This window comes from Microcebus murinus, chromosome 9 (assembly GCF_040939455.1).
Source record: "Microcebus murinus isolate Inina chromosome 9, M.murinus_Inina_mat1.0, whole genome shotgun sequence".
Lineage (NCBI taxonomy): Eukaryota > Metazoa > Chordata > Mammalia > Primates > Cheirogaleidae > Microcebus > Microcebus murinus.
In genome coordinates this window covers 9859174-9882647 of record NC_134112.1, presented here as the reverse complement: position 1 = coordinate 9882647, position 23474 = coordinate 9859174, and the positions used below count along the sequence as shown (strand labels likewise).

Here is a 23474-nt window from a genome sequence, read left to right as displayed (position 1 = left end):
GGCGGCGGCCCCTCCCTTCCCTATATGGAAAAAGAAAAGGCTCAGGAGACCAGACCCGCCAAGGACAAAACTGCCAGGCCCCACTGAGAGGAACCACACCCAGATGTCCACCATGATGAGAATGTTTCAGCTCCTGGATTCCACAAATACCGGCAGCCCCTCCTATTTCTCAATGACCACCCAAGGTCACAATAGAAAATCCCCAGCTCTTCCCGCCCAAAGTCCCTAGCCCCGCCCAAAGCGTATAAAAGGCCTCAGCCCCTTCAAACGGTGGCTACTTCTGGGGCCCCCCTCTCTTGGGGCCCCAGAACCTTGTTCAGGAGTGTATAATAAAGCCATGCGGTTTGGCCCCCACTCTTTCTGTCTGTCAGTCTGTCTTTTCTTTTTGCCGCCGCCGAAAAACCTTACAGTGGCCTCCAGCTTCAGTGGCTTGCAGGCTTGCAGTGGAGGGACAGCAGGCCAGGGGCCACTGTTCCATCCATTCTTCAGGAGCCCCTGGGGCTGAGCATCAGTTTGGGCAGTGGCAGATCTTCCAGAAGACACTGCTGCATTCTAGGGGAGGGGTCGAGCATGCTTCCCAGTGTGGGCAAAGCTCTGTCCCTCCTGGTGCTCAGGAGTGGTTTTAGGAGAAGAGGGGTGTTTGTGCCCACCCACAGGGCAGACGTGCCCACACGGCCATGGGACCTGCCGTCTGGCCACGGCACCTGCCCCTCCGCCCCCACACTGTTGGGCAGGGAGGGAGTCTCAGCCAACAGGACCAAAGCTAGCTGCTCCCCGCTTGGAGAAGGAGAACCCCAGTGGCCGCCGGAGGATGGCCTGTGTCCCATGAGCCGTCTCTCGGCACACACCTTGTCTGAGAGAAATGGTGCTCACACAAGTCAACCTCCCTTCCTGCTGGCTCATCGGCAGAACCACCGGCTCACAGGCCAAAAGGAAACACTGGGTTAGACTTCTGCCTGCTCTCAGAGTGTTGGCTTTGGGTTGAGAAGTGGATTTCTTCCCAGTGCTTAAGACACACGTTTGATGGTCTGTCCCCAATATTTAGTGGGACTCTGATTTTACTCTACATATGAGATGAAAAATTTTTTTACTTTTTTACTTATGAGAAAAGAAAAGAACTTTTAGCTGAGGAATGCGAGTCCTTTTAAATTATCAGGCCCAGAAAGACATGAAAATGAGACAGCAATCACATCCTACTTCCCCCTTGAGCTATGTATTTATTCATCTCTTGAAACTGCTTGCTATCGATACCTACGGCAGCTACAAATAACCTCACCATGCTGCTGCGGACTCGCTGACCAGCACCCTATAGCTTAACAATGCACAGCCAATCACTAATCAATGTTATTTCTGCAAACCGAAGAGAACTCGTGACAAACAACTTCGTGTCAGCACACTCGCTGGCCCCCTTTTTGTCTTTAAAAACCTGCTGGTAACAAAGGCTGAGCAGAACTCACACCCAGATTACTTGAGTGTGAGTCTTCCGGGTGACGGTCCTCACTTTGGCTCAAGTAAACTCTTTTTTTTTAAATCTTTTTTCTCTTTTTCATGTACTTGTGGGTCAGAGCATCAAGTAAACTCTTTAAATCATATTTTGTGCTTCAGCCTCTTCCTTTTAGGTCAATACTTATTTAAAAAGTGGCAGAATATCCAGAATATATAAGAAAGTCTTACAATTCAAGAATAAAATGACAATCCAGTTTAAAAATAGTCAAAAAATTTGAATAAACGTTTCTTTAAAGAAGATACATGAATGGCTGATTAACGCATGAAAAGTTGTCCAATATCTGCAGGGCGTGGTGGCTCATGCCCATAATCCTAGCACTCTGGGAGGCTGGGGCGGGCGGATTGCTCGAGGTCAGGAGTTCAAAACCAGCCTGAGCAAGAGCGAGACCTCATCTCTACTAAAAATAGAAAGAAATTAATTGGCCAACTAAAAATATATAGAAAAAAATGAGCCGGGCATAGTGGCACATGCCTGTAGTCCCAGCTACTCGAGCGGCTGAGGCAGGAGGATTGCTTGAGCCCAGGAGTTTGAGGTTGCTGTGAGCCAGGCTGATGCCATGGCACTCACTCTAGCCTGGGCAAAGTGAGACCCTGCCTCAAAAAAAAAAAAAAAAAAGTGGCAGGAATGTATGCAAAGATAATTTAAAATAATTAAATCTAAGCATTTTTTGAGAGGAGACCGATTTAACATTAAATTTAAAAAAACAAAAAGAAAGGTCACCTTTATGGTTCTGTTTCCTTGTCTGCAAAATGGAGCTGGCCGTGGTGCTCCCAGGGCTGCTGGGGGACCAGGCGGGGCAGTGAGGGAAGCTGCCCCCCAAGCCCATGTACGGAATCACCTCGTCCTGCATCCCAGAATAGGGGCCGCCTCTGTATGCATGACGTCTTCACACACTGTCTCAGGTAGTCCTCATCGCAACTTGGGGGGAAGGTTCCAGCAAACTCATTCTGCCGATAGGAGACGGGTCTGGGCTGGGATGAGTGGGTGGGAGCTGGACTCACATCAAGGCGATGCTGACGGGAGCCGATGACGCATGTCAATGCTCAGGTGTCTACTCCCCTTCTGCAAAACGACTGTGGTGGTGTGACATGGGGCTGCAGAGGTCTGGGGCCAGTGGCTCTGCAAGTCCTGGACCCCCTCAGTGCCTCAGGCGAGTCATGGAACCTGCTTTCTCTCCAGTAACTGGGGTGATGTTGGTAACTCCAACATCGTGAGGGTTTGTCAAAGTGATATGTGACGTGTGTGAACTGCCTGACGCAGGGTCAGACACCAGCCTCGCAGCCTCCCTGTTCCTAGCGTGTCGCCCCACCCCTTGGGCTGGACCTCACAGCCCCAGAAACCACCTTGGCAGTTGTGACCTTTCTCCCTCGAGGCCCTGGGCTGGGCAGGAAGTGGCCCCAGGCAGGCTGGACCTCGGATGTATCCCCAGCTCTGGGCTTCCCTGAAGTTGTCACTCACTCACTAAGGCGCTCCCCCAGTGCGGTGGCGGTGGGCCTTCCAAAAGATCTGGGGGAGCTTTTACAAGGCGGTCTGGGTCTCCACCCCGCCCAGTGCAGGAGGAGGAGAATTTGGACAGGAAGCGGGTGGATAATGTGGGGCTCCCTGACGAGGTGACCCGCAAAGGGCAGGGGACCCACCATGTCCGGGACTATTTAGGATTGTGCGATTGAAAGGGACCCTCCTGTCTGATTGCTCCGAGAGGGAGCTGCCCAGCCCAGTTCCGAAGCCACCCAGCTGGGGAGAGGTTTGGAGCTGGCTGTATGGAAGCTTCCAGGGGCTACCAGGCGGTGCTCAGAGACAGCGGCTCTCCCCTGAGCAGGAGCAGCCAGACATGACCTGCCTGCGGAGGTGACCCCAACCTCCAGCACCTGCAGATGCCTGGCCAGGGGCTTCTTAGTAGAAGGTGCTGGACAGTTCTGAGCCCTCAAGTGCCACCCAAGGGCCATGGTGACAGATGCCAATCTTCCCACACACCAAAGTGGCAAACTAAGTGAGGATGCCCCTGAATTTAGGGTGCGCCATAACAAGAAGGAAAGAGCAGCTGTGAGAGCAGGGGCATCATGGATGAAAGGAAGGGGGAGCTGTGGCTGGGGGTGTGCTGAAGAAGGGCTCAGGCAGCCTGCGGTGAGGTGTGTGTCCACCCCGGCCTCCCTCTGGGTATCTTTCTAGGGACAAGCTGTGCTCCTTGGTGCTGCAAGGCTTGAGCTGTTCAGCAGATCTCTGGTTGCTGGCTCCCAGATGCCTGCACGCAGCAGGGACAGGGACAGCCAGCAGGGACAGGGACAGCCAGAAGGGACAGGGACAGTGTCATCTCTGGGCCCCAGCTCCCAGAAGCTCACCCTGTGACAGCCTCAGGGCTGCTCTGTGTCCCCAGGGGTGCTTACACAGCCCTGCCTGAAGGTGACCCTGGGATACCAACCCTTGGGGAGGGCTGGCGAGGGTCAGAGGCCTGCCGTGGCAGTACGGGGCATAAAGCACAGTGCTTTTTGGGGAGAAGGCTTCCTCTTAAATCACCGCTCTTGTCCCGAGGCTGTGCCTGAGGACCAGGTCTTGCCATCCCACCCCAGACTGGGCTCCAGGCCTCCTCCTTCAGTTGGGGTAACCTGAGGGGTGAGCAGGGGACCCTGGGTGGACACTGGCCCAGGTGGGGGCAGCACAGGCTGAGCCACGCCCTGGGTGGCTAGAGGCCACTCCATGTGGGACGGGAGGGACACAACTCCTCCACTGCAGGCACCGGCACAGACTCAGCATCTTTATTGTGCGAGGTCTCAGGGCAGTGTGACTAGGCTGCCACCTTCTGTGTGGCCTCGCCAGGTGCAGGGACTTGGAGCGGGGCAGACGGGCTGGCTCAGCGGCTGGGCCACAGGAGCGTGAAGGTGCCGCGGGCACAGCGGAAGTCCGGCTCTGGCTGCTCCGGCCGGGGCTCCACCGAGAGGAGGCGCCGGGCCCCGCGCTGGCTCAGCGGGATGCAGTCGGAGACGCGGACTTCCAGGGCTCGACCCTCCCTGCATTAGGAGGAGGGGTCAGGGCGGCTGCTGGCAGGGGGCCGCTGTGCCCCACCTGCACCCAGGCCCAAGTCCGACTCACCCCTGGCAGTGCGCGGCCAGCACACCCACCAGCTCCCCGACGCGGTTGTCCAGCGGCGGCCGGGAGCGGTGCAGGCACACCACCAGGTCGTCCTGGCCCTGGGCGTGCAGCACCACCAGCTGGTCCCGCCCGCTGGTCACGCTCAGCCCTGTCACCTGAGCAGGGGATGCGGTCAGGGTGCAGTCCAGCCCACCAGACTTGCCCCCTGCCCCTGGGACCCACCCCAGAAGCTCCTCCCCGGCCCACCTGAGGAGCCCTGCCTTGGGGAGAGCACCGCCACCCCTCCCCCCACACCGTGTTCCAGAGTCCCACCGCCCGTCCACCTCCCTTCCCTTTCTGGTCCCTGCTGACAAAGGGGAAGCTTGAGCAAGGAGCCACGCAATAGGACTTTCTGCCATGATGGATGATTCTAGATCCTTGCTGTCCAACAGGGCAGACACAGCACCTGTGGCTGAGTTTTTAGGTTTTTTGTTTTTCTTTTGAGACAAGGTCTCACTCTGTTCTCCAGGCTGGAGTACAGTGGCCTCATGATAGCTCTCTGCAGCCTCCAACTCCTGGGCTCAAGCGATCCTCCTGCCTCGGCCTCCCTACTAGCTAGAACTATAGGTGTGTGCCACTGCACCTGGCTAAATTTTTTTATTTTTTGTTGAGACAAGGTCTCCCTATGGCCCAGGCTAGTTTTGAACTCCTGGCCTCAAAGGATCCTCCCACCTGGGCCTCCCAAATTGCTAGTATTACAGGTGGGAGCCACCGCCCCTGGCCTGAGTTTTTAGTTTTATCACTTTAGTTACACGCAAACAGCCATACTGGCTCCTGGCTGCTGTATCAGCCGGCTCGGCACTAACAGCCCCTTCTATTCTGGCAGTTATAGGCCCCCCCGACAGCGTGGGAGACCTGAGGGGATCCCGCCAGGATCCCTGCCCCGGGCTGCTCCTTGTCCTGTGGGAAAGGGAGTTTATGGGAACACAGAGCTGCCACGCGTGGGAGCCCGTGGGCCCAGAGCCGCCAGCAGGCAGGAGAGAGACAGGGCGAGACCCGCAGGAGGCACGGGACACGTGGCAGGGGCTCCCGTGGGCTCAGCACGCCCAGGCAGGAGACCCCCGATGGGCACAGGTGGGGAGAGGGCCGTTTGGCGTGGCTGGGACGTGAGAGTGTGGGCGTGCGAGGCGGCCGAGAGGTGAGGCTGGAGGGGCCAGACCCCTCACGCTTTGGGCAATGGGAAGCCACCGCGGGGCTGCTGCCCTCAGCTGGCACGTGGGACGCGCCAGACCATGGCAGGTAGCAGGACGGAGGAGGCTCGGGCAGCGCCCCGCACAGAGGCGCCCGCGTGCGCCCTGCCCGCCCGCCGTGGCGCTCACCGAGTCGAGGGGCACGGCCCGCATCACGCGGTACTGCCGCGCGGGCTCCAGCTTGTAGAGGTGCCGGTCTGTGAGCAGGAGGGCCCGGTCGCGGCACTTGTGGAAGCGATTCACCTGTGGGAGAAAGCGCTGCGTCCGGGCTGTGCCGCCCTCCTGCCACCTGCCTGGCCGCAGGCCCCTGCCGTCCCACCCACCTCCCTCCCTGGGTGCTCTGGTCACTGCCTGGGCTGGAGCTGATCGGTTCGGAAGTTTCGGGAGCAGCTGGGCCGGGGCTGGGGCTGCCGACAGCCTCTCGTGAGTGCCACCTCACCTGTGTCCCCAGCTCCCCCTCCCCCGCACCAGCCTCTAACCTTGCGGACGTGGCTGGAAAAGAGCACAGCCCTGAAACCGTCCTTGTCCCGAAGCGTCTTCAGTCGCTCAGCAAACAGGCTCGATGCTGTGGGATTGTCGGTGGCCTGAGGACAGATGGGGCAGGGGCTGCATGGGATGGAGGCTTGGGAGGAGGCTGCATTGATGGCAGCTCTCCATGAGCGAGCACAGCTACGCTTCACCCCAGGAAACGGCGCCATGGACGTGGGCACTGGCTAAGCAGTGCTGGGCGCCGGAGGGCCGGGGACACAGACTGCAGCTGAGCCCACCCTCCCCGTGTTCCGCACCGTCCCCACAGGCCGCTGCTCAAGCCACTCCTGCACCTGTGGAGCTCTGGAGAGAGCCTCCCAGAGGGCAGGGGACGTGGGGTCGTGGCCCCCCAGCCAGATGCTGCTCACTGCCGAAGCGGGAGACTGCGGGCTGGGGCTGCATGTGAGAACATGGGGGGGGACGACTGCACCTGAGAATATGGGGGGACAGCTGCCTCTGGGAACATGGGGGGGACAGCTGTACCTGAGAACATGGGGGACAGCTGTACTTGAGAATGCAGGGTTGGGGAGGAGAGACTGAGGACTGGCCAGTAAAACCTAGGCAGATGGGGCCCCATGAAAGCCCTTGAACAGCAGGGATGAACTTTTAGGGAGAGGGGTGGGGACTGGGGGGCAGAGTCAATGGGACAGACCACGCTAGGCCTAAGAGAGGAGGTCTGAGAGCACCAGGCAGTGTTAGCCTTGAGCCCCCACTGGCAGCCCACATCCCCCCAGCAGCCCCGGGCCCACCCGGCACTCACAGAAGACAGGTAGTCTCGGGCCCAGGCCCGCCGACAGCCCCAGTCCTGTCGCAGCCCCTGCAGGGCCCCCATGGCAGCCACCTTGGCCTTGATCTGAGCCATGTCTGAAGGGGGGATGTTCTTTACCAGCTGCCGGGCCCGCCACCTGGGAGAGGGTGGGCAGTGAGACGGAAGCCCCGTGCGTTAATGCCCTCCCATGCCCCTCGCCCCGGGAGGAAGCTGAGCCTAGCCTGGCACCAGCTGCCCTTCGTGTCCCAACATCCTAGAAAGTGACCCTGACCTGCAGCTGCCCAACACCCCCCTGTTCTGGGCACAGTGCTTCCTCGGGGCCCTCCTTGTGGAGAACCACTCGCCCCGCAGGACACGCCCAGATGCAGAGTCCCTCCACTCCCCAGCCCCGAGTGGCCACCCCCTCCTGAGCTGCGGCTCTGGACCTCAAATGCCCAGCACGGTGCTCAGGACAGCCAGGGCTCTGCCACCAACTGTGGGATGTGGACAGTCAGCTACTGTGGCACAGCCACCACCTTCCCACCTATCGAGGGGGCTGGCGTGTCCCCAGCTGGGCACTGTGGGGCCGGGGTACCAGTCGAGGTATTCAGTGGCCGCCGGCTGAACAGGAAAGCTTGGCGTGCCAGGGTAGTACCTGCAGAAGAGCGCGTGGCAGGTGTCCTGGAAAGGCTGCAGCACAGCGGGCGGTGGCGGCCACACAAGGTCGCGGCCGTAGAGCGGGGGCTGCCGCACAGCCTGGAATCGCCGCTGCAGCTCAGCCAGGTGAGTCTGCACCTTGTGCCTCCGGAACCAGCGCATGATGGTGTACACAGCTCTCAGCCGCCGGCAGCGCCGCCTCGCCAGCGTGCCCCGCCAAGCCTGCGCGGGCCGGGAGGGGTGGGACACAGTCAGGCCCAGCCAGGCCCCGGCCTCCTAACCCCAACCCTGACCTTAAGCCTTTTTGCAGCACCCCTGCACGTCTCCAGGGAGGCTGACCCGCCCCCTGGCTCCCAGGAGCCATGTCCGCCTGGCTGGTGGTTGGTTCCTGGGTGGGCATGTGGCAGGCTATGCCAGGGGAGCCCTGCCCAAGCTTTGCAGACGCTTGGGAAGGAGTTGCTTGCCTGTCCCAGGCTTTTCAAGCTGGGTCCTGGCACCGATGGGGACTCCCAAGTCCCTCCAGGAAGAAATCTCACATGAGAAGAGAGGTGGGGACAGATGAAGGTGGTTTCCCACCTGCAAGGGCAAATGCTAATGAGTCTACCTGGAATCTGGCCTGGTATAGATTTAGTCTCCAATTCCCAGTATATCCCAAGACAGAGGGATACCCCAAGAATGCGACCATCAAAACTCAGACTGGAAACGTGCGAGGTAGGCCGTTGGTGGACACGCAGACTTCAGCAATACAGCACAGGCCACAGTGTATGGACCCTGAGCTCAACAGACTGAGAAAACCATCATGAGACAATTGGGGAAGTCTGAGCCCCAAGTGGGAATTGACAGCAACAAATAGTTTGACTTTTATGAACTAGGGTGGCGGTGCTGTACAGCCCCTGTGTATGAGAGGAGACGGCAGAGGCGACAACAAACGCAGGGTGTGATCACTGGTCGGATCCTGGACTTCTAGAAGATGAGCTGGGTAATGGTGGGACCGCTGTGGGCGTTTGAATATGGCCCACACATTAGATGCTCAGATATGTAGGTTATTATTTTATCAGTGTTAACTTTCTTGAATGTGCTAATGTTACCATGATTACAAAGGAGCATGTCCTTGTTCTTGTACCTGCTGAGGTATTTAGGAGTGCCATGGCTTTACACAGGTCAGGAGAAAACATAAATAGATACACGTATGAATGTGTGTGTGTGGAGAGAGACAGATACAGAAAGACAGAGAGAGAGACAGAGACAGAGACAGAGGGGGAAGGCAAGGAAGGAGCACCCTTGCAGCAATCCAGGTGGACAGCTTATTTTAACTTTTCTGCAGGTTTGAATTGTTCCAAAATAGAAAGTTATGGGGAGAAGGGAAAGAAGCCTATCCTTTGGAAACGCATACTGGAATGATTACGGGTACAATGGTTTGCTGGGATAGAGGTGCCGGCCTCTACACACGACCATACTGGCTGTGAGGAGACACGGTTGAAGCGGGGCAGTGGAGTGCGGGAGTTTATACATCATGCAGGATACTTTTCTCCAGGGCTGAAATCTTTCATAATAGTTAGAAGGAAAGGAGGGAAGGAGAGACGGAGCGCCTGAAAACCTTGTTTGGAGCACCTGGATCCAACCAGGCCTGAAGCTGGTAGCCACAGGATGATTGTGCCTCAACTGCATCCATGCTTTTTGCTTAAGTCAGTTTCAATTCTGGCCTGTCTCCATCAAGCAGAGACGCCTGTGGCCCCAGAGTGCACGCGCCCCCGTGGTGTCCCTGCCCCGCCCGCACCTTCTGCAGCAGCAGCACGATGATGGGGATGAGGCGGGCTCGGCTCTGCTCCAGCGTGACCAGGGTGCGGGGAGAGCGGATGAACAGTTTGCTGTGGCCAAAGGCCACATCACCCTGAAGCCCGTGCTGCTCCAGGAGGGCGCTCACGGCTGCCTTGTCGGAGCCCAGCAGGTGGTTGGGCCACGTGTACTCACAGGTCATCTTGTACCTGTCACCACAGGAAAGGTAGTGGGGGCCAGGCCTTGGCAGGGAGCACGGGCCTGCCCTGCCCGCCCACCCCTGGGAGAGGGGAGGGGTGCTGAGGGCCACGGGGCTGAAGTCCTCCCAGCATGCTCCTGGAGCAGCCATGACACCTGTGTCCTCCCACATAGGTGTCCTCCTACACATCCTCACAGACATTTTAGTGTCCTGAGCCCAGCAGCGTGCCGGCTCCCCCTGTGTCGACGTCTGTGAAGCGCTGCTCAGGGACCCCCCCCCCCCACGCTCACTCCCAGACTCCGCCCGGGATCGAGCCCGCGGAGCGATGGGCGTCGGTGCCAGTACCTGAGCAGGAACCGAGAGTAGGGCTGCCGGGAAGCGAAGCCAGCCCTGCGGACCCTCACATTCTCCAGCAGTCCCAGGTATGCGACCTGGTGGCGACAGTGGTCCTCATCCAGCCTCCCGGCCACCTTGTCCTCGTTGGGCTTAATGCAGCGGACGTAGAAGGGCTCCTGTGGGGACAGAGGGGACTTGGAGGGGGCCCAAGCACTGTGGACCCTGCCCCAAGCTGGGGGCTTCTCCGATCTCAATGTCCCAGGCCCGGAGGAGAGCTGGGGACAAGGGAAACCACAGCAAACAAGGGCCCTGCAAGCCCAGAGCGCCAGGGCAGGGGCTAGTGAGGAGGCCGGGCCCAGAGCCGGTCTCCAGCCCAGGCGGAGCAGGAACAGGCCTCCCCCTCTCTCTCCTTCCTCTCTCCCTCCGAGAGGGGCTGTCGTCTCTGGATGTTCCATTGTTAAACCCGTCCTGCCATGTCTCCCCAACCCGGTTCCCCCTCTGTCTTTGGGTCCAAGCTTCCCAAGAAAGCTAGTGCCAGTTTCCTGTCCCTCTGGCCCCAGCTGCCAGAAGAGCCCCTGCTCTTGGCAGGAGCTGGGCTGGGCCAAGCCAAGCTCCCGGCAGGGTCTCCCCAGCCCCTCCCTGCCCCAGAGACAGTGGGGTGAGAGGAAGGCTGGCTCGGATCTGGCTGTGTCCTCAGTGGCTGATCAGGCCTCAGCCCAGCCCCGAGCCCCCACATCTAGCCTGTGCAGTGGGCGGGGTCCCCAGCTGGAGCACATGTGGCTCACATAGACAGGAGAAGGCCTCCCCCACCTCCCAAGATGTCAAGATGTGCAGAGGTGGTTAGGGGCCCTACTCGGTACTCAAAGCACAGAGGGAAGGATCCAGAACGGCCGGAGTAGGGGTGTACCTTGGAGGCCAGGTTCTCTACCAGAGCCACCATGGAGTTCTTGAAGAGTGTGCCAGCTGTCAGGGGGCGCTTGGTCACCTCTGTGATGTCCTGCTGCCCCTCCGGCCACATTGCCCGCAGGGTGGGGTCCGTGCTGCAGACACAAGTGTCATGCCCAGCCACCCCCCAGGGAGAGCAGCCTCCCCGGCCCCCACCTTAGCTTGAGCCCCAGGCTCTCCACCTGTCAGGTGTGGGTGGGGGTGGGGTCAGACCCCAGGGTCTCTGAAGGCCCTGGGCCCTGGCCTCCTGCGCCCCTAGCCGTGCTCACCTGTTGTACAGCAGTCGCTTGAAGTCCTGGAAGAGGAAGTCCCTGTTCTTGTCAATGAAGCCGTCCACAGAATACCTGCCAGAGGCCAGGGCCGGGGAGGGGAGGGCAGCTAGGGTGGGAGCTGCTGGGCCTCTCAGAGCACTGACAAGCCCAGAAGGCCCGCTCTCCTCCCCTGCTCTGTTCTAGGCAGTCTCTCTCTCCCTGCTGCCTAGCTCCCCTCCACCTTCCCCCCGCACACCTGCTTTCTCCTTCATCACCTAAGACTCCCTTCCTTGGGAGAAATTTCTTTCCTGGAAGATGAATTGAGTGACTAGGCCCCCAGCTCTGAAGCCAAATGTCCTAGCACAGAGTCCTGGCTCTCACATTCATGCTGTGTGACCTTGGATGAGCCACTCAACCTCTCTGTGTCTCAGTGTACTGGGAACTATACTTGGAACAGTACCTACTGAGCTTTGGTAAATATCAGTGACCACAGTTATGACAGGAACTCCTGAGTCCTGGGTCCATTTTAATCTGTGGGCACTGAGAGCCTCAGAATCATGGCCTGGTTCTCGCACCACTAGAAAGCTCAGTGTCAAGTCGTGGTTCCACCTGTAAAGACTGCTATTTTGTGAACAGGTTTTTGTGAGCGGATCTGACATCTGAATATCTGCATTGTCTACTCTATCTCCACTCCTTGAGAAGCTCAGATTAGGCGCTTGTACCTCTCTGTGAGTCTCCTCAACTTGCTCCGGGATGAGGGGAGCAACACATAAGTTAACCATCACTGTGACAGTCTCTGAAGGACACCTCAGGCCTCAGCGCTCAGAGCATGGTCATAGGACACAAAAGGGGCTCACCCGGGAGCTTGTTAGAAATGCAGAATCTTGGCCCCCTCTGCCCCTTGCACCCCACCTCGCCAACCTGCAGCTACCCCCAGCACATGCTGGAATGGGGCAGGGCCCAGACATTAGGCTCGGGTATCTGTTAAAGGCGACCAGGTGAATGCAGCCACTTGTGAATCTGGTGACGGGCAGGTTGTCTGTGTCTTAAAAGGGCGGGGCTGGCAGAAGAGGCAATGACACCCTGTCTCCCAGACATTCCCCTGGGGTGCTCCTGGCCCGTGATACACGCAACTGTGCCCCATGGGAAGGCCCAGGAGGGAGAGGGGTCCTTACGTGACATCCCCTGCGTAGTGCCTGATCCGGAAGTCTCGGCCAAACTCCATGGTCTTGTCTGTGGGGCAGAGCTGTGGGGACAGGCCAAGGCCAAGTCACAGAAGGTGTGTGTTTGCGGGCGGTCTGCAGAAGGGTCGTGCTGCCTCCATCCCGCCGGGGCAGAGAAGCCCACCACAGTGAAGACAGCGGCACTAAAGCTGGGTCCCCCGCCCAGGCCCCACGAGGCAAAGCCGCGTGGTGCCTGCAGGGCAGATCCCACCGCCCGCTGTGAGTGCCGGGACAGCCGGGGCACCTGGCGGCTGGTGTAGTGTGGGTGGTGGCGGTGGTGCGTGTCCAGGGTCTGCAGGAAGATGCGGTCGGTGATGGTGCCCGCGGCACTGCAGGCCTCGTCCAGCACGGCCAGGATGCCACGGTGCGGCCGCTCCACCAGGTCCACGATGGTGGCGTTGTTGAAGTACTCGACCTGGGGTGAAGGCAGCAGCAGGGAGGCTCCTGAGGCTCTCCCGGCCACTTCCCCCTGCCACCCCTCACTCAGCACCCACCAGGCCAACCCAGGGGCCCCTCCTCACAGGGGCGCCTGACACCCCCTCCGCGCCGCGGTGCTCACGCTCTGCCAGGTGATGCCCTCGCGCTCATACTCCTCCTGCTCCTGCTTCAGGATGAGCTGGATGAAGAGCTGCTGCAGCTTCTCATTGCAGTAGTTGATGCAGAACTGCTCGAAGCTGGGGGAGGGCGTGGCCTTTCAGAGGGACTGTCACTGCTTGCGGGGCGAGCGGTAATGGACAGCGCCTCCCCTAAATGTTCCCCTGATGCTCACTGGGGGGTCTGGTGCCAGGACCTCGCATGGCTTCCCTGTGGATTACGCACCCTACACCACCTCCGGCAGGCATGATCTCATGGACTTGGGTCACTGACCAGAGAAGTGAGCCCCATAATTTTGCCTTCCATCAGGGCACCAAGGCTGGGGGGTACAGCCAAGGCAGGCTTGGGGGGCATGGGCCTTGAGGCCCAGGGACCAGGACAAACTCAGACATTCCCGCCTCCCAGCCTCGGTGAGCTCCCTGGGACTAGGTGGCCACAGCAGCTGGGGGTCAGAGGTGGGGACTCACCTGTTGACAGGGAACACTTCAAAGCCGTAGATGTCCAGCACGCCAATGACCGTGTCCTTGCCATCACGCCGAGGGTCCCGGTCCCGGGCTTCCATAATGCTGTTGATCCTGTCCACCACCCACTCAAACAGCCGCTGGTACACAGCCTGGGGGCAGGAGCACAGTGCGTTTTGCTGCCTGTGGCCTGGTGTCCCCCACCCCCACCACAAACGCCACCCCAGTTTCCCTCCTTCTGCCTGCCCTGGAGTACCTTGGCACAGGCGTCCCGGGCGTAGCTGGCCTCAGCCGCAGTGTGGCCCTTCTCTATGAGCTCCCTGCCTCCCGAGGCCACGGTGCGAGCCAGCAGGGAGCGGAGCACCAGGTCCCGGGGCGTGGCCGTCAGCTCAGCCACGTGGTCCACCAGCACCTCATCAGCCACCGCCAGGCCGTCTTTCTGCACCCCGCCCTCCTCCGTCTCCACGAACTCGATGTTGCCCTGGTGATGGGGGAACCATGAACAGTCCAAGTCCAGGCTCCTTGGACTCCTCAGACAAAGGAACCTCAATGGCTTTGGATGGGGAGGAGGAAGGAAGACAGGGGACGTGGACATGGGGGGGGCCAGCTCCTGGCTGGTCACCATGGACAGACACAGCCAGAGATGAGGAGGTCAGGGACGCATCAGAGCCTTTGCCAAGGCCTCACATCCAAACAATGTGGGAAGGACCCCACTGCAGCCCCTCAGCAGGGGCAGAAGCTCTGCACTACTTACTCCTGGTGCCACTCTGAGAACTGTGGTGCTGCGTGATGTGCCACAAGCTCACCCACGACTGCACTGAGAGGCAGTCTGCATGACACTCGGCTTTTACTGTGCCCAGCAGCCCTGGCCCTAACGAAGGGCTCTCCTCCACACACGGACACAAACACGTCCAAGCAACTCAGCTTCCTTAGGGCAGGGAGTCAGCTCAGCCACATCACGGGGGTATCTGGGACTAGTCTCCTCCTCCCCCTGGGGACTCTCAGCCAGCAACCCCCTGTAGGATGGTGGTCCTCCCATCCCCTCGGAGCCAGGCTCACCAGGTGCAATATGGCAGCCAGGATGCGATACACAGATGCCACCTCCTCAGGACTGAAGCCGATGACCCTCATGGCCTCAGTCACTGCCTGGTAGCTCTTCTCATCACTGTCCAAGGCCTGGGGCAGAAGGAGTTCACTGCCCCAAGCCACACTGGCCCCAGAAAACCTGCCCTCCCTCAACACTAATTCTTCTATCCCAGGCACCTGCTCACCCCTGCACCTAGTCCCCTCCCTGAGCCATTTTCCCTCCAGCCTGAGCACCCTCCCACTCAGCTGCATGGCTCACATCACCCTGGCCTGTGCTGATTGCTGCCCATTCCCTGCCACCACACTCAGGACCCCGAAACAAAGCCCAGTTTGAGCCCCCCGTGCCTCTCACACTCACACTGTGCACGCCCATGCTGAGTCCAGCTCCCTGGCGTGTGAAATTGTACACAGCAGGGTTTCTCTCCAAGTGCAGTTCACGCAGCTCCTTGTCCTCACTGCCCCTCAGCAACTAGAGGACAAAGAGATCCCCTAGTTAGATGAAAGAGCTCGCAGGACCCCCCACCTCCCACCTCCCTGCCAGAGGCAGGAGAACACACAGCCACGATCTTCCTTCCAGCATCGAACCAACAAACACAGGGGCAGATCAGACACAGTGAGCCAGTGAACTCCCAATTCAGTGGGACAGAGACCGTGAAGAACCACCCACGTCAAAGGAGCCCCACTTCAGCGGGAGCAAATGGGGGCTCAGATTCTGTGAAGACATTGCCCTAGACCCAGGGAGACCCCACCTCATGGGGAGCTCAGAGTCCATGGAGACAATGCCCGTGTCCCCAGATCTCCCACATCAGTCGGGAGGCAAGAGTCTGTGGAGATGCTGCCGGAGTCCTAGGGAGCTCCACTTCAGTGGGAGCACAGAGGTCCTGGAGACACTGCCCATGTCCAGGGAGCTCCACCTCGCTGAAGAGCTTAAAGTCCATGGAGACCCCGCCCCTGCCCCAGTGAGCACCCACCTCAGTGGGGGCATCAGAGTCGGAAGACACACTGCCCTTGTCTCAGGGAGCCCATACCTCAGAAGCGAGCTCAGAGTCTGCGGAGGCACTGCCTGTGTCCCAGAGACTTCCCACCTGAGTGGGGAGCTCAGATTTCCTGCAGACACTGCCCTGGACACAGGGAGATCTCAACTCCTGGGGAGCTCAGAGTCTTGGAGACACGGCCCTTGTCCCGTAAACTCCCACCTCACTGGGAGCTCAGACTCCATGCAAAACCTAAAAGGTCCCACACCAGTGGGGAGGAAAGTCTATGGAGATCCTGCAGAGACCTCCACTCCAGTGGGAGCTCAAAGGCTGTGGAGTCACTGCCCATGGCCCAGGGAGAACTACTTCATAGAAGAGTGGTGTAGACACTTCCTGTGTCCCAGGTAGCTCTTACCACAGGGGGAGTTCAGAGTTCTTGGTGACATTGCCCATGTCTCAGGGAGCTCCCATCTTAGTGGGGAGATCAGAATTCGTGGAGACACTGTCCATGTTCCATGTAGATCTGCTTCAGTTGGAGCCCAGAGTCTGTGGAGACACAGCCCCTGTCCCAGGGAGTTCTTACCTCGAGGGGGAGCTCAGAGTTGGTAGAGGCATTGCCTGTCTCCAAGAGTGCCCTTGTCTCAGGGAGCCCATACCTCAGAAGCGAGCTCAGAGTCTATGGAGACGCTGCCTATGTTCGAGGGAGTTCCCATCTAAGTGTGCAGTTCAAGGTCTGTGGAGACACTGTCCCTGTTCTAGGGAGCTCCCACCTAGTAGGGAACTCAGAGTCTTTCAAGACATTGTCTGTGTCAGGGAGCTTCATTTCTTGGAAGCTCAGAGTCTGTGAAAACACTTCATGTGTCCCAGAGAATTCCCACCTCAGTGGGGAGCATGTAGGTCACGGAGATGGAGATCCCACTCACATCCCAGGGAGCTCCCATCTCATGGAGAGCTCAGAGTCCATGGAGTCACTACCAATGTCCCATAGCTCCCAAATCAGTGGGGAGGTAAGAGTCTGTGGAGATCCTGCAGGAGTCCAGGGAGCTCCACTTCAGTGGGAGCTCAGAGGCGGTGGAGACACTTTCTGTGTCCCAGGAAGCTCCCACAGTGGGGAGCTCAGAGTCCATAGTGACACTGCCTGTGTCCCAGAGAGCTTTCACCTCAGTGTGGAGCTTGGAGTATGTGGAGATGCTGCCTGAGTCTCCACAGGAATCACTTCCCTCAGAGGGAGCCCAGAGTCTGTGGAGACACCATCCATGTCCCACCTCAGTGGGGAGCTCAGAGTCCTTAAAGATAATGTCCATGTCTTAGAGAGCTCCATTGCATGGAGTCTCAGAGTCTATGGAACAACTCTGGGTCCCAAGAATCTCCTACTTCAGTGGGCAGCTCAGTTTGTGGACACCCTGCCTGCATCCCAGGGAGCTCCCATCTCATGGGGAGCTCAGAGTCTGTGGAGACACCACTCATGTCTCAGGGAGGTCCTACCTCAAGGCGAGCTCAGAGTCCATAAAGGCACTGCCCATGTCCCAGGGAGCTCCCGCCTCAGTGGGAAGTGCAGGGTCATTGGAGACAATGCATAAGTCTCAGGGAGCTCTCACCACAGTAGGGAGCTCAGAGTCCTTAAAGACACTACCCGTGTCCCAGAGGCTTTCACCTGTGTGGAGCTCAGGGTATGTAGAGATACTGCCCATGTGCCAGGGAGCTCCCACCTCAGTAGGGAACTAAGAGTCCCTAAAGACACCGCTATGTTCCAGGGAGCTTCCATCTAATCAGGGAGCTCAGAGTGTATGGTGACACTGTCCTCCTCTTTTTGAGGTCCCACCTTCATGGGGAGCGCAGAGATGGTAGATACTGTGTCCCAGTAAGCACTACTGCACTGAGGCTCTGAATCTGTGAAGACACTCCCTGTCCCAGGGAACTGCCATCTCATGGGGAGCTCAGAGTCCATGAGATGCCGCCCTTGCTCAAGGAGCTTTACCTCAGAAGGGAGCCCAGATTCTATGGAGACAGTATTTGTGTCCCAGGGAGCTCCACTTCAGTAAGTGCTGGGTCTGTGGAGTCACTGCTTTTGTCCCAAAGAGTTCCCACCTCAGAGACACCATGGGTGTCTGAAGGAGCTCTTACCTCGGAGGGAAGCTCAGAGTCTGTGGAGACACTGCCTGTGTCCCAGGTCGCTCCCACTTTGAGGGAGAGATCCAAGTCCTTAAAGGCTCTGCTTATGTCCCAGTGAGCTCCTACATCATTGCAGAGCTGAGAGTTGGTGGAGACACTTCCGTGTTGCAGGGCTCTCCTAACCCTGTAGGAGTCCCTAGAGTCCCTGAGTCCCTAGAGACACTGCTGTGTCCCAGGGAGCTTCCACCTCAGTGGACAGCACACAGTTTGCCGGTGTTCCAGAGAACTCCACTTCAGTGTCAAGGCTGAGACTGTAGTGACACTGTTTCCAGGGAGCTCCCACCTCTGTGGGGAGCTCAGAGCTCATAGAGACATTGCCTGTGTCCCAGCAAGCTCTTATCTCACAGGGGTGCCCAGATCAGTGGAGACACTGCCAGTGTCCAGGGAGCTGCACTTCAGTGTTGAGGTCTGATACAGTACAGGCACTGCCTGTGTCCCAAGGAATTCCCACCTTAGTGGGGAGCTCAGAGCTTGGAGTCACTGTATAGGTCCCAGAGAGCCCTCATCTGCAAGTGTCTCAGATGGAGGGACATCCTGCTTTTGTGCTCAGGGAGCTCACTCCCTCTTGTCTGTGGGGCATGGGGTGTGTGGCAGGGAATGAGGACCACGGGCTAGTGAGGGGCAGTGAGGCAGAGTAGAGGAACTGGGGTAGGAGGGAAGGGTCACAAGTTGGCCCAGCCTCCTTCCCCCACTCTGTATTTTCCCTCCTCCCCCTGCCCTCATTGGCTCACCTGGTAGAAGGCATGGAAGTTTCTTTCACCCACATGCTGCTTGAGGACCCGAGACTGAGGAGAGACAGGCAGCTGGACTCAGGCCTTGGAAGGGGTCTGCCCTTTGGGACCCTATCTGAGCATTCCCAGATGCAGGGCAGGCTGGGGATCAGATGGGCCTGGTCACAGGGACTCTGGCCCAGAGAAGGGCCACAGGGAGAGCCCGGCCTACCTCACCTACAGCATCAGGGTCCCCAGGCCTGAGATTGGTCTTAGCCAGGGTTCCCCATGGGGGTCTCCTCGGCCCACCTGCCCACCTTCTCCAGCAGGTAGCTGTAGATGTGTCCTCCGACTGGGTCCCCCTTGAAGTCGAAGTTGATGTCCATGTACTTGCCAAAGCGGCTGGAGTTGTGGTTGCGGTTGGTGCGGGCGTTGCCAAAGGCCTCCAGCACACAGGTGGACTTGAGCAGCACGTGCTTGACCCTGTGGGGGCAGAGGGGCCAGGGCTCAAGGCAAAGACCTCCCATCTGGAGAATAGGGTCCCCGCCTGAGTCTTCCTTACAGAAATCCCAGCCTCTCAGGATGGGTAAAGGAGCTGGCTGAGAAGGAGCCAGGGCCTGGCCTGGCCAGTGTGGAGTTTGGGCTGTGTGACGGCCACGCCTCTGAGACGCTAGGAAACGCGCTTGCCAGGCTGGCTTGCGCTCAACAGGGCCTGTACGGCTCCGAGCGCAGGTCTTTGTCTCTCATGTCCACCGCCTCCCCTCCCAGGCCTCAGCTCCAGCCTGGGGAGCTGGTCTGACCACTTGGCCTTGGCCCTCCAGTGCAGGGGTGGGCAGTGGTGCCCGCCACATGTGCTTGGGAACTGACATTGCTTGTCCCCTCTGAACCCCACCTTGTCGCATCTCAACAGGAAGAAATGGGTTCTGACACAGGAAGCTGCTTCTGCAAGGCCCCCAAGGGAGAGCAGTGGGTGAACAGGCCAGCCCTGGTTTCCTGGTTTCCTGCTGTCACCCACACTCCCACTTGGCATGCTGGGCCATCCCGGAGCCTGCCAGCTTCTCTAGGCTTCCATGGGATACCCTGTGGGGTGCCCACTGCCCTGTCCAGGAGGCTTTTCGGGCATCTCTGGGCCCTACTGCACTTCTCCATGTCCTACCTGTCACTGCCGCCTCCTCCCAGGGAGGAGCCTGTGCTCTCAGTGCAGGTCGGCCTGTCTAACCTGGGCGTTGGAGTTACCTGGATCTTCCTGACGGACAAGCCCACTCAACTTGGCCTGAGCTGGGCTCCAGTTCCCGTCTCTCGCTTCCCGGTGCCAGGCCCTTCCCACCGCACTGCAGCCCCGGCCGTGCTGAGGCCCCCAGCTGCACCTCGCGGCTCACCTCTCCACCTCGGCCCTCTGGCTCGGGTTGGTGACAGCGGCGATGTACTGCATGATGTGCTTACTGGCCTCCGTCTTCCCTGCCCCACTCTCCCCTGCCAGAAAGACGGGAGTCAGCAGAATCAACCAGCCTGTGCCCCTTAGACCAGCTCCCTGTGCCAACCACACCCCTGGGACTGGTGGGGTCCTGGGGCCACACGGGCACAGGAGATACTGTAATGCACCCCCATGTTTACAGATGAGGTGCGGAGGCGGGGGCCTGGCTGCAGGGGCAGGTACCTGAGATGACGATGCAGGTGTCCCTGGACCGGCGCTTCATGGCCTTGTAGGCAGCGTTGGCCACGGCGTAGAGGTGGGGCGGCCGCTCGTAGAGCTCCCGGCCCTGGTACCTGGCGATGGCCTCGGGCCCATACAGGGGCAGCTCCTGGTATGGGTTCACGGACACTAGCACCTCGCCGATGTAGGTGTAGATGCGGCCCTTCTCGAACCTGGACATGGCAGGGCCAAGCCTTAGCACTCACAGGCCTCAAGGGACACATGGGCCTCTGGCCATAGCCTTCCTTGGGCCCTGGCCCTTCAGCCAGCACTGCCGCCTGAGGGGCTGGGAGTGGAGAAGGGAGAAGGGGCGGGTGTAGACCTTGAGTCTCCCTGGTGCTATCCTGGGGGAACTGAGCCACGCAGAGCCTGTCCCCACCTCGGTGTAGAGTTTGGGGTCCACACTGCTCTCCATGGGGGTCCTGAGGTCACAGGGTGACCACCCATTTCACGAAGGGGACAGACTTGCCCAAGACCAAGCTGGTGGGGCAGAGGCAGGGCTGGCTCATGGGTGGGGGCTGGTAGGGAGCCGGGGTTGTGGAAAGGGCTGGGCTGGGAGGGGAGGGAGGGGCCTCGTGCTGTTTCCTGTCTCAAGGCCTGGGCGGAACCCAGACAGGAGGGGACCCCGCCCAGCCCCACCCAGACGACAGGAGGAGGTGGGGACAACCTTGCCCAGGACCTGCTGTTACTGTCTTTGTGCACCCCCCACAGAATGTGGCTGGTGGCCGCCACCCCTCCCTGGCACATCCTCAGACTTCTTCAAAAACCTGGTCACCACTGGGGCCTGTGTTCACCCCTTGCTTGACCTTTCTGCCCCTGTGAGGGCTGGGCGGCCTCCCCGACCCTTAGACCTCAGCTCTCCTTGGTGTGTGGGACCCACCCTGTCCCCCAGTGGCCCCGTCCTGGGATTGTTCTTTCTCCACCACTTCTGACCTGGGTGTTCCGGGGCCAGCTCTAGCCATCCTTCAAGCTGTGTGACCAGGGGCAAGGGCCACCTCTCAGGGCTCAGGACCACCAAGGGTCAAGGCCATCTCTTGGGGCTTGGGGCTCTCATCACCCTCATCATTAAGATGGAGATGATAATGATTGTGTCATAAGCTCAGTATTTTTGTTGTTGTTGTTTGTTTTGTTTTTTTGAGACAGGATCTCCTTCTGTTGCCCAGGCTGGAGTGCAGTGGCATCATCATATCTCACAGCAGCCTTAGACTCCTGGCCTCAAGCAATGCTCCTGCCTCAGCCTCCAGAGTAGCTGGGACTACAGGTGTGTGCCACAATGCTGGCTAATTTTTCTATATTAGTAGAGATAGGGGTCTCACTCTTGCTCAGGCTGGTCTTGAACTCCTAACCTCAAGTGATCCTCCTGCCTCAGCCTCCCAAAGTGTTACGATTGCACAAAGTGCTTAGCTCACGTCCTGTCTAGCCCTCCTGTCCTTGGGTCAGACTTGCAGCCTCTTGATGTCTGTGCTTAGTGGGGCTCCCGGTCCCCAAGTTCTCCCCAGGAGCTTCCCAAGCACATGGCAAGCGCCTCCCACACTTCCCTGGGAGTAAGGACATGAAGCCCAGCTGCCTACACAGCCACCCTGATGTGCCATGTCCCCACCTCCCAAGCTCCTCCTGCTTTCTGCCCACCTCGCTTGATGGCAAATTGGGCTCTGATGTCACTTCTACCAGCTGTGTCCTGTGACACCCCATGTGCCCACCCAAGCATCACCTCAAAGCTATGAGATGCTTTGGACCCCAGGGTGGGGCCTGCCTGCTTCATCTCAGAGTCCTGGGCTCAGGCCAAGCCCCACGAGGGAGATGCAGGGAGGGAGCAGCAGCAACTGTCGGGAAAGGGCTGGGAGGAGGGCCCAGCCCTGGCCCCAGTGCCCAGTGCCTATCTGTCCAAGCAGGAAAGAAGGGGCAAAAGGCACCTGGGCCGTGTGGGAGGCAGGGCTGGGGTAGGGTGGGGCAGCTCCAGCACTGACTGGCCAACCCTGATGGGGACGGGACTTCCTGGTCTGGTCCCATCTTCCTGGGGCAGTGCTTTGAGGTGCTCATTTCAGCCCAGGGTGTCTGCCTCTGTGCCAGGATGAGAGGCAGGGGGCCTTGGTGGAGGGGAGCCTGGAGCCTCCCGCCCTGGGCCTACCTGAGCTGCAGGTTCCTCATGAAGTCCTCCATGGTCACTTGGTCCAAGAGCACAAAGTCGGGTTTGCCGTACTCCGGGCCTTCCTCGTCCTCCATCCTGCCAGCTGGAAACACCCAGGCCAGGTTGCCTCACCTTCCTGTGCCGGCTGGCAGGAGGGCGGTGGGGAGGGGAAGGCTGGGGAGGCCCAAGCCCTGCCAGGCTCCTCCAGTGCTGCAGTAAAGTAGGAAGTGGGTTCTGGCCCTGGGAGGGGCTGCCTTCCCCACTTGCTGCTCCCTCCCCCACGAGGTGCTCTGAGCCCTGCTTCCTGTCCCTGTGCCCCACAGCTGGCCACAGACCGTTAGGTCTGACCTGCTTGCATGCGAGGGCCAAGGCGCCAGACCCCAGGTCCTCCAGCTCTGGAGGGCTCCTTGATGGCCTCTTTCGGAAGCTCCCGTCTACCCCAGGCAGCAGACAAGACTCCGTGGGTGATTTCCAATCCTGGCAGCACGTTAGAGTCACCTGTGGGACTTTAAAGAAAGATTTCTTGACATGGTTTTGGCCACCCAGCTGTATGTGTCTGTCTACTCAGAACTGAACACTAGACGAATTTCACCATGCATGTTTATTGTACCTTAGTACAAAAATGTGAAAAGATCCTAATGCCCAGGCCTCTGGAGCGGGGAACTGGCAGCAGCATTCTCCCCCGTCACTGGGGGAGAAATGGGAAAAGCTTCTTGTCCGGCCCTGTGAAGGGTCAGGGCTCAGGACTCCTCACACTGCAATTCCCACCCCAGCCCCCTGGAGGGACGGAGGCCCCTAGAGTGTCTTCTGGGTGGGGCCAGCCTGCAGGGGAACCCCATGCTCCTAACTGTCCTCTGCCTCGTACTTTCATCTGACAAGCCCTTCAGTCCTTACAGCTCTGAGACGTGCCTGGTACCTGCTGTCGTGCTTTGTAGATGAGGCAGCGCATTTAGGAAGTAGCCCAAGTGGCTCCGGTTTCTCTCCACACATAGCACCCCGACACGGTGGGCCTCGGGCAGACGGGGCGGTTCTCTCCCCCTCTGAGCAGATGGGGCATCTCTTGTCCTCCAAAGCAGACTGGGGAAAGAGTTCTCTCAGCCCAGGGCAGACCAGGACAGTCCTCTCTCATCCTCTAGGAAGACTGGGACAGGTCTCTCTCTTCCTTCAAGC

The 23474-nt window shown here is 59.3% G+C and overlaps 1 protein-coding gene across 1 annotated transcript; it reads right to left on the bottom strand.

The window, feature by feature from the left end:
- Nucleotides 1-4239: 4239 nt before the first annotated feature.
- Nucleotides 4240-22505, bottom strand: MYO1G (myosin IG). The gene is made up of 22 exons (XM_012763401.2): nt 22305-22505; nt 20141-20349; nt 19863-19956; nt 18801-18966; nt 18505-18558; nt 14986-15096; nt 14601-14717; nt 13798-14022; nt 13548-13693; nt 13046-13160; nt 12731-12901; nt 12439-12509; nt 11282-11356; nt 10975-11107; nt 10077-10243; nt 9534-9741; nt 7755-7978; nt 7112-7256; nt 6303-6407; nt 5953-6066; nt 4595-4749; nt 4240-4512 (listed from the first exon to the last, which is right to left on the bottom strand). The coding sequence occupies exons 1-22, from the start codon at nt 22397-22399 to the stop codon at nt 4356-4358; spliced, it is 3057 nt and encodes a 1018-aa protein (XP_012618855.1). The 5' UTR covers nt 22400-22505; the 3' UTR covers nt 4240-4355.
- Nucleotides 22506-23474: the final 969 nt, after the last annotated feature.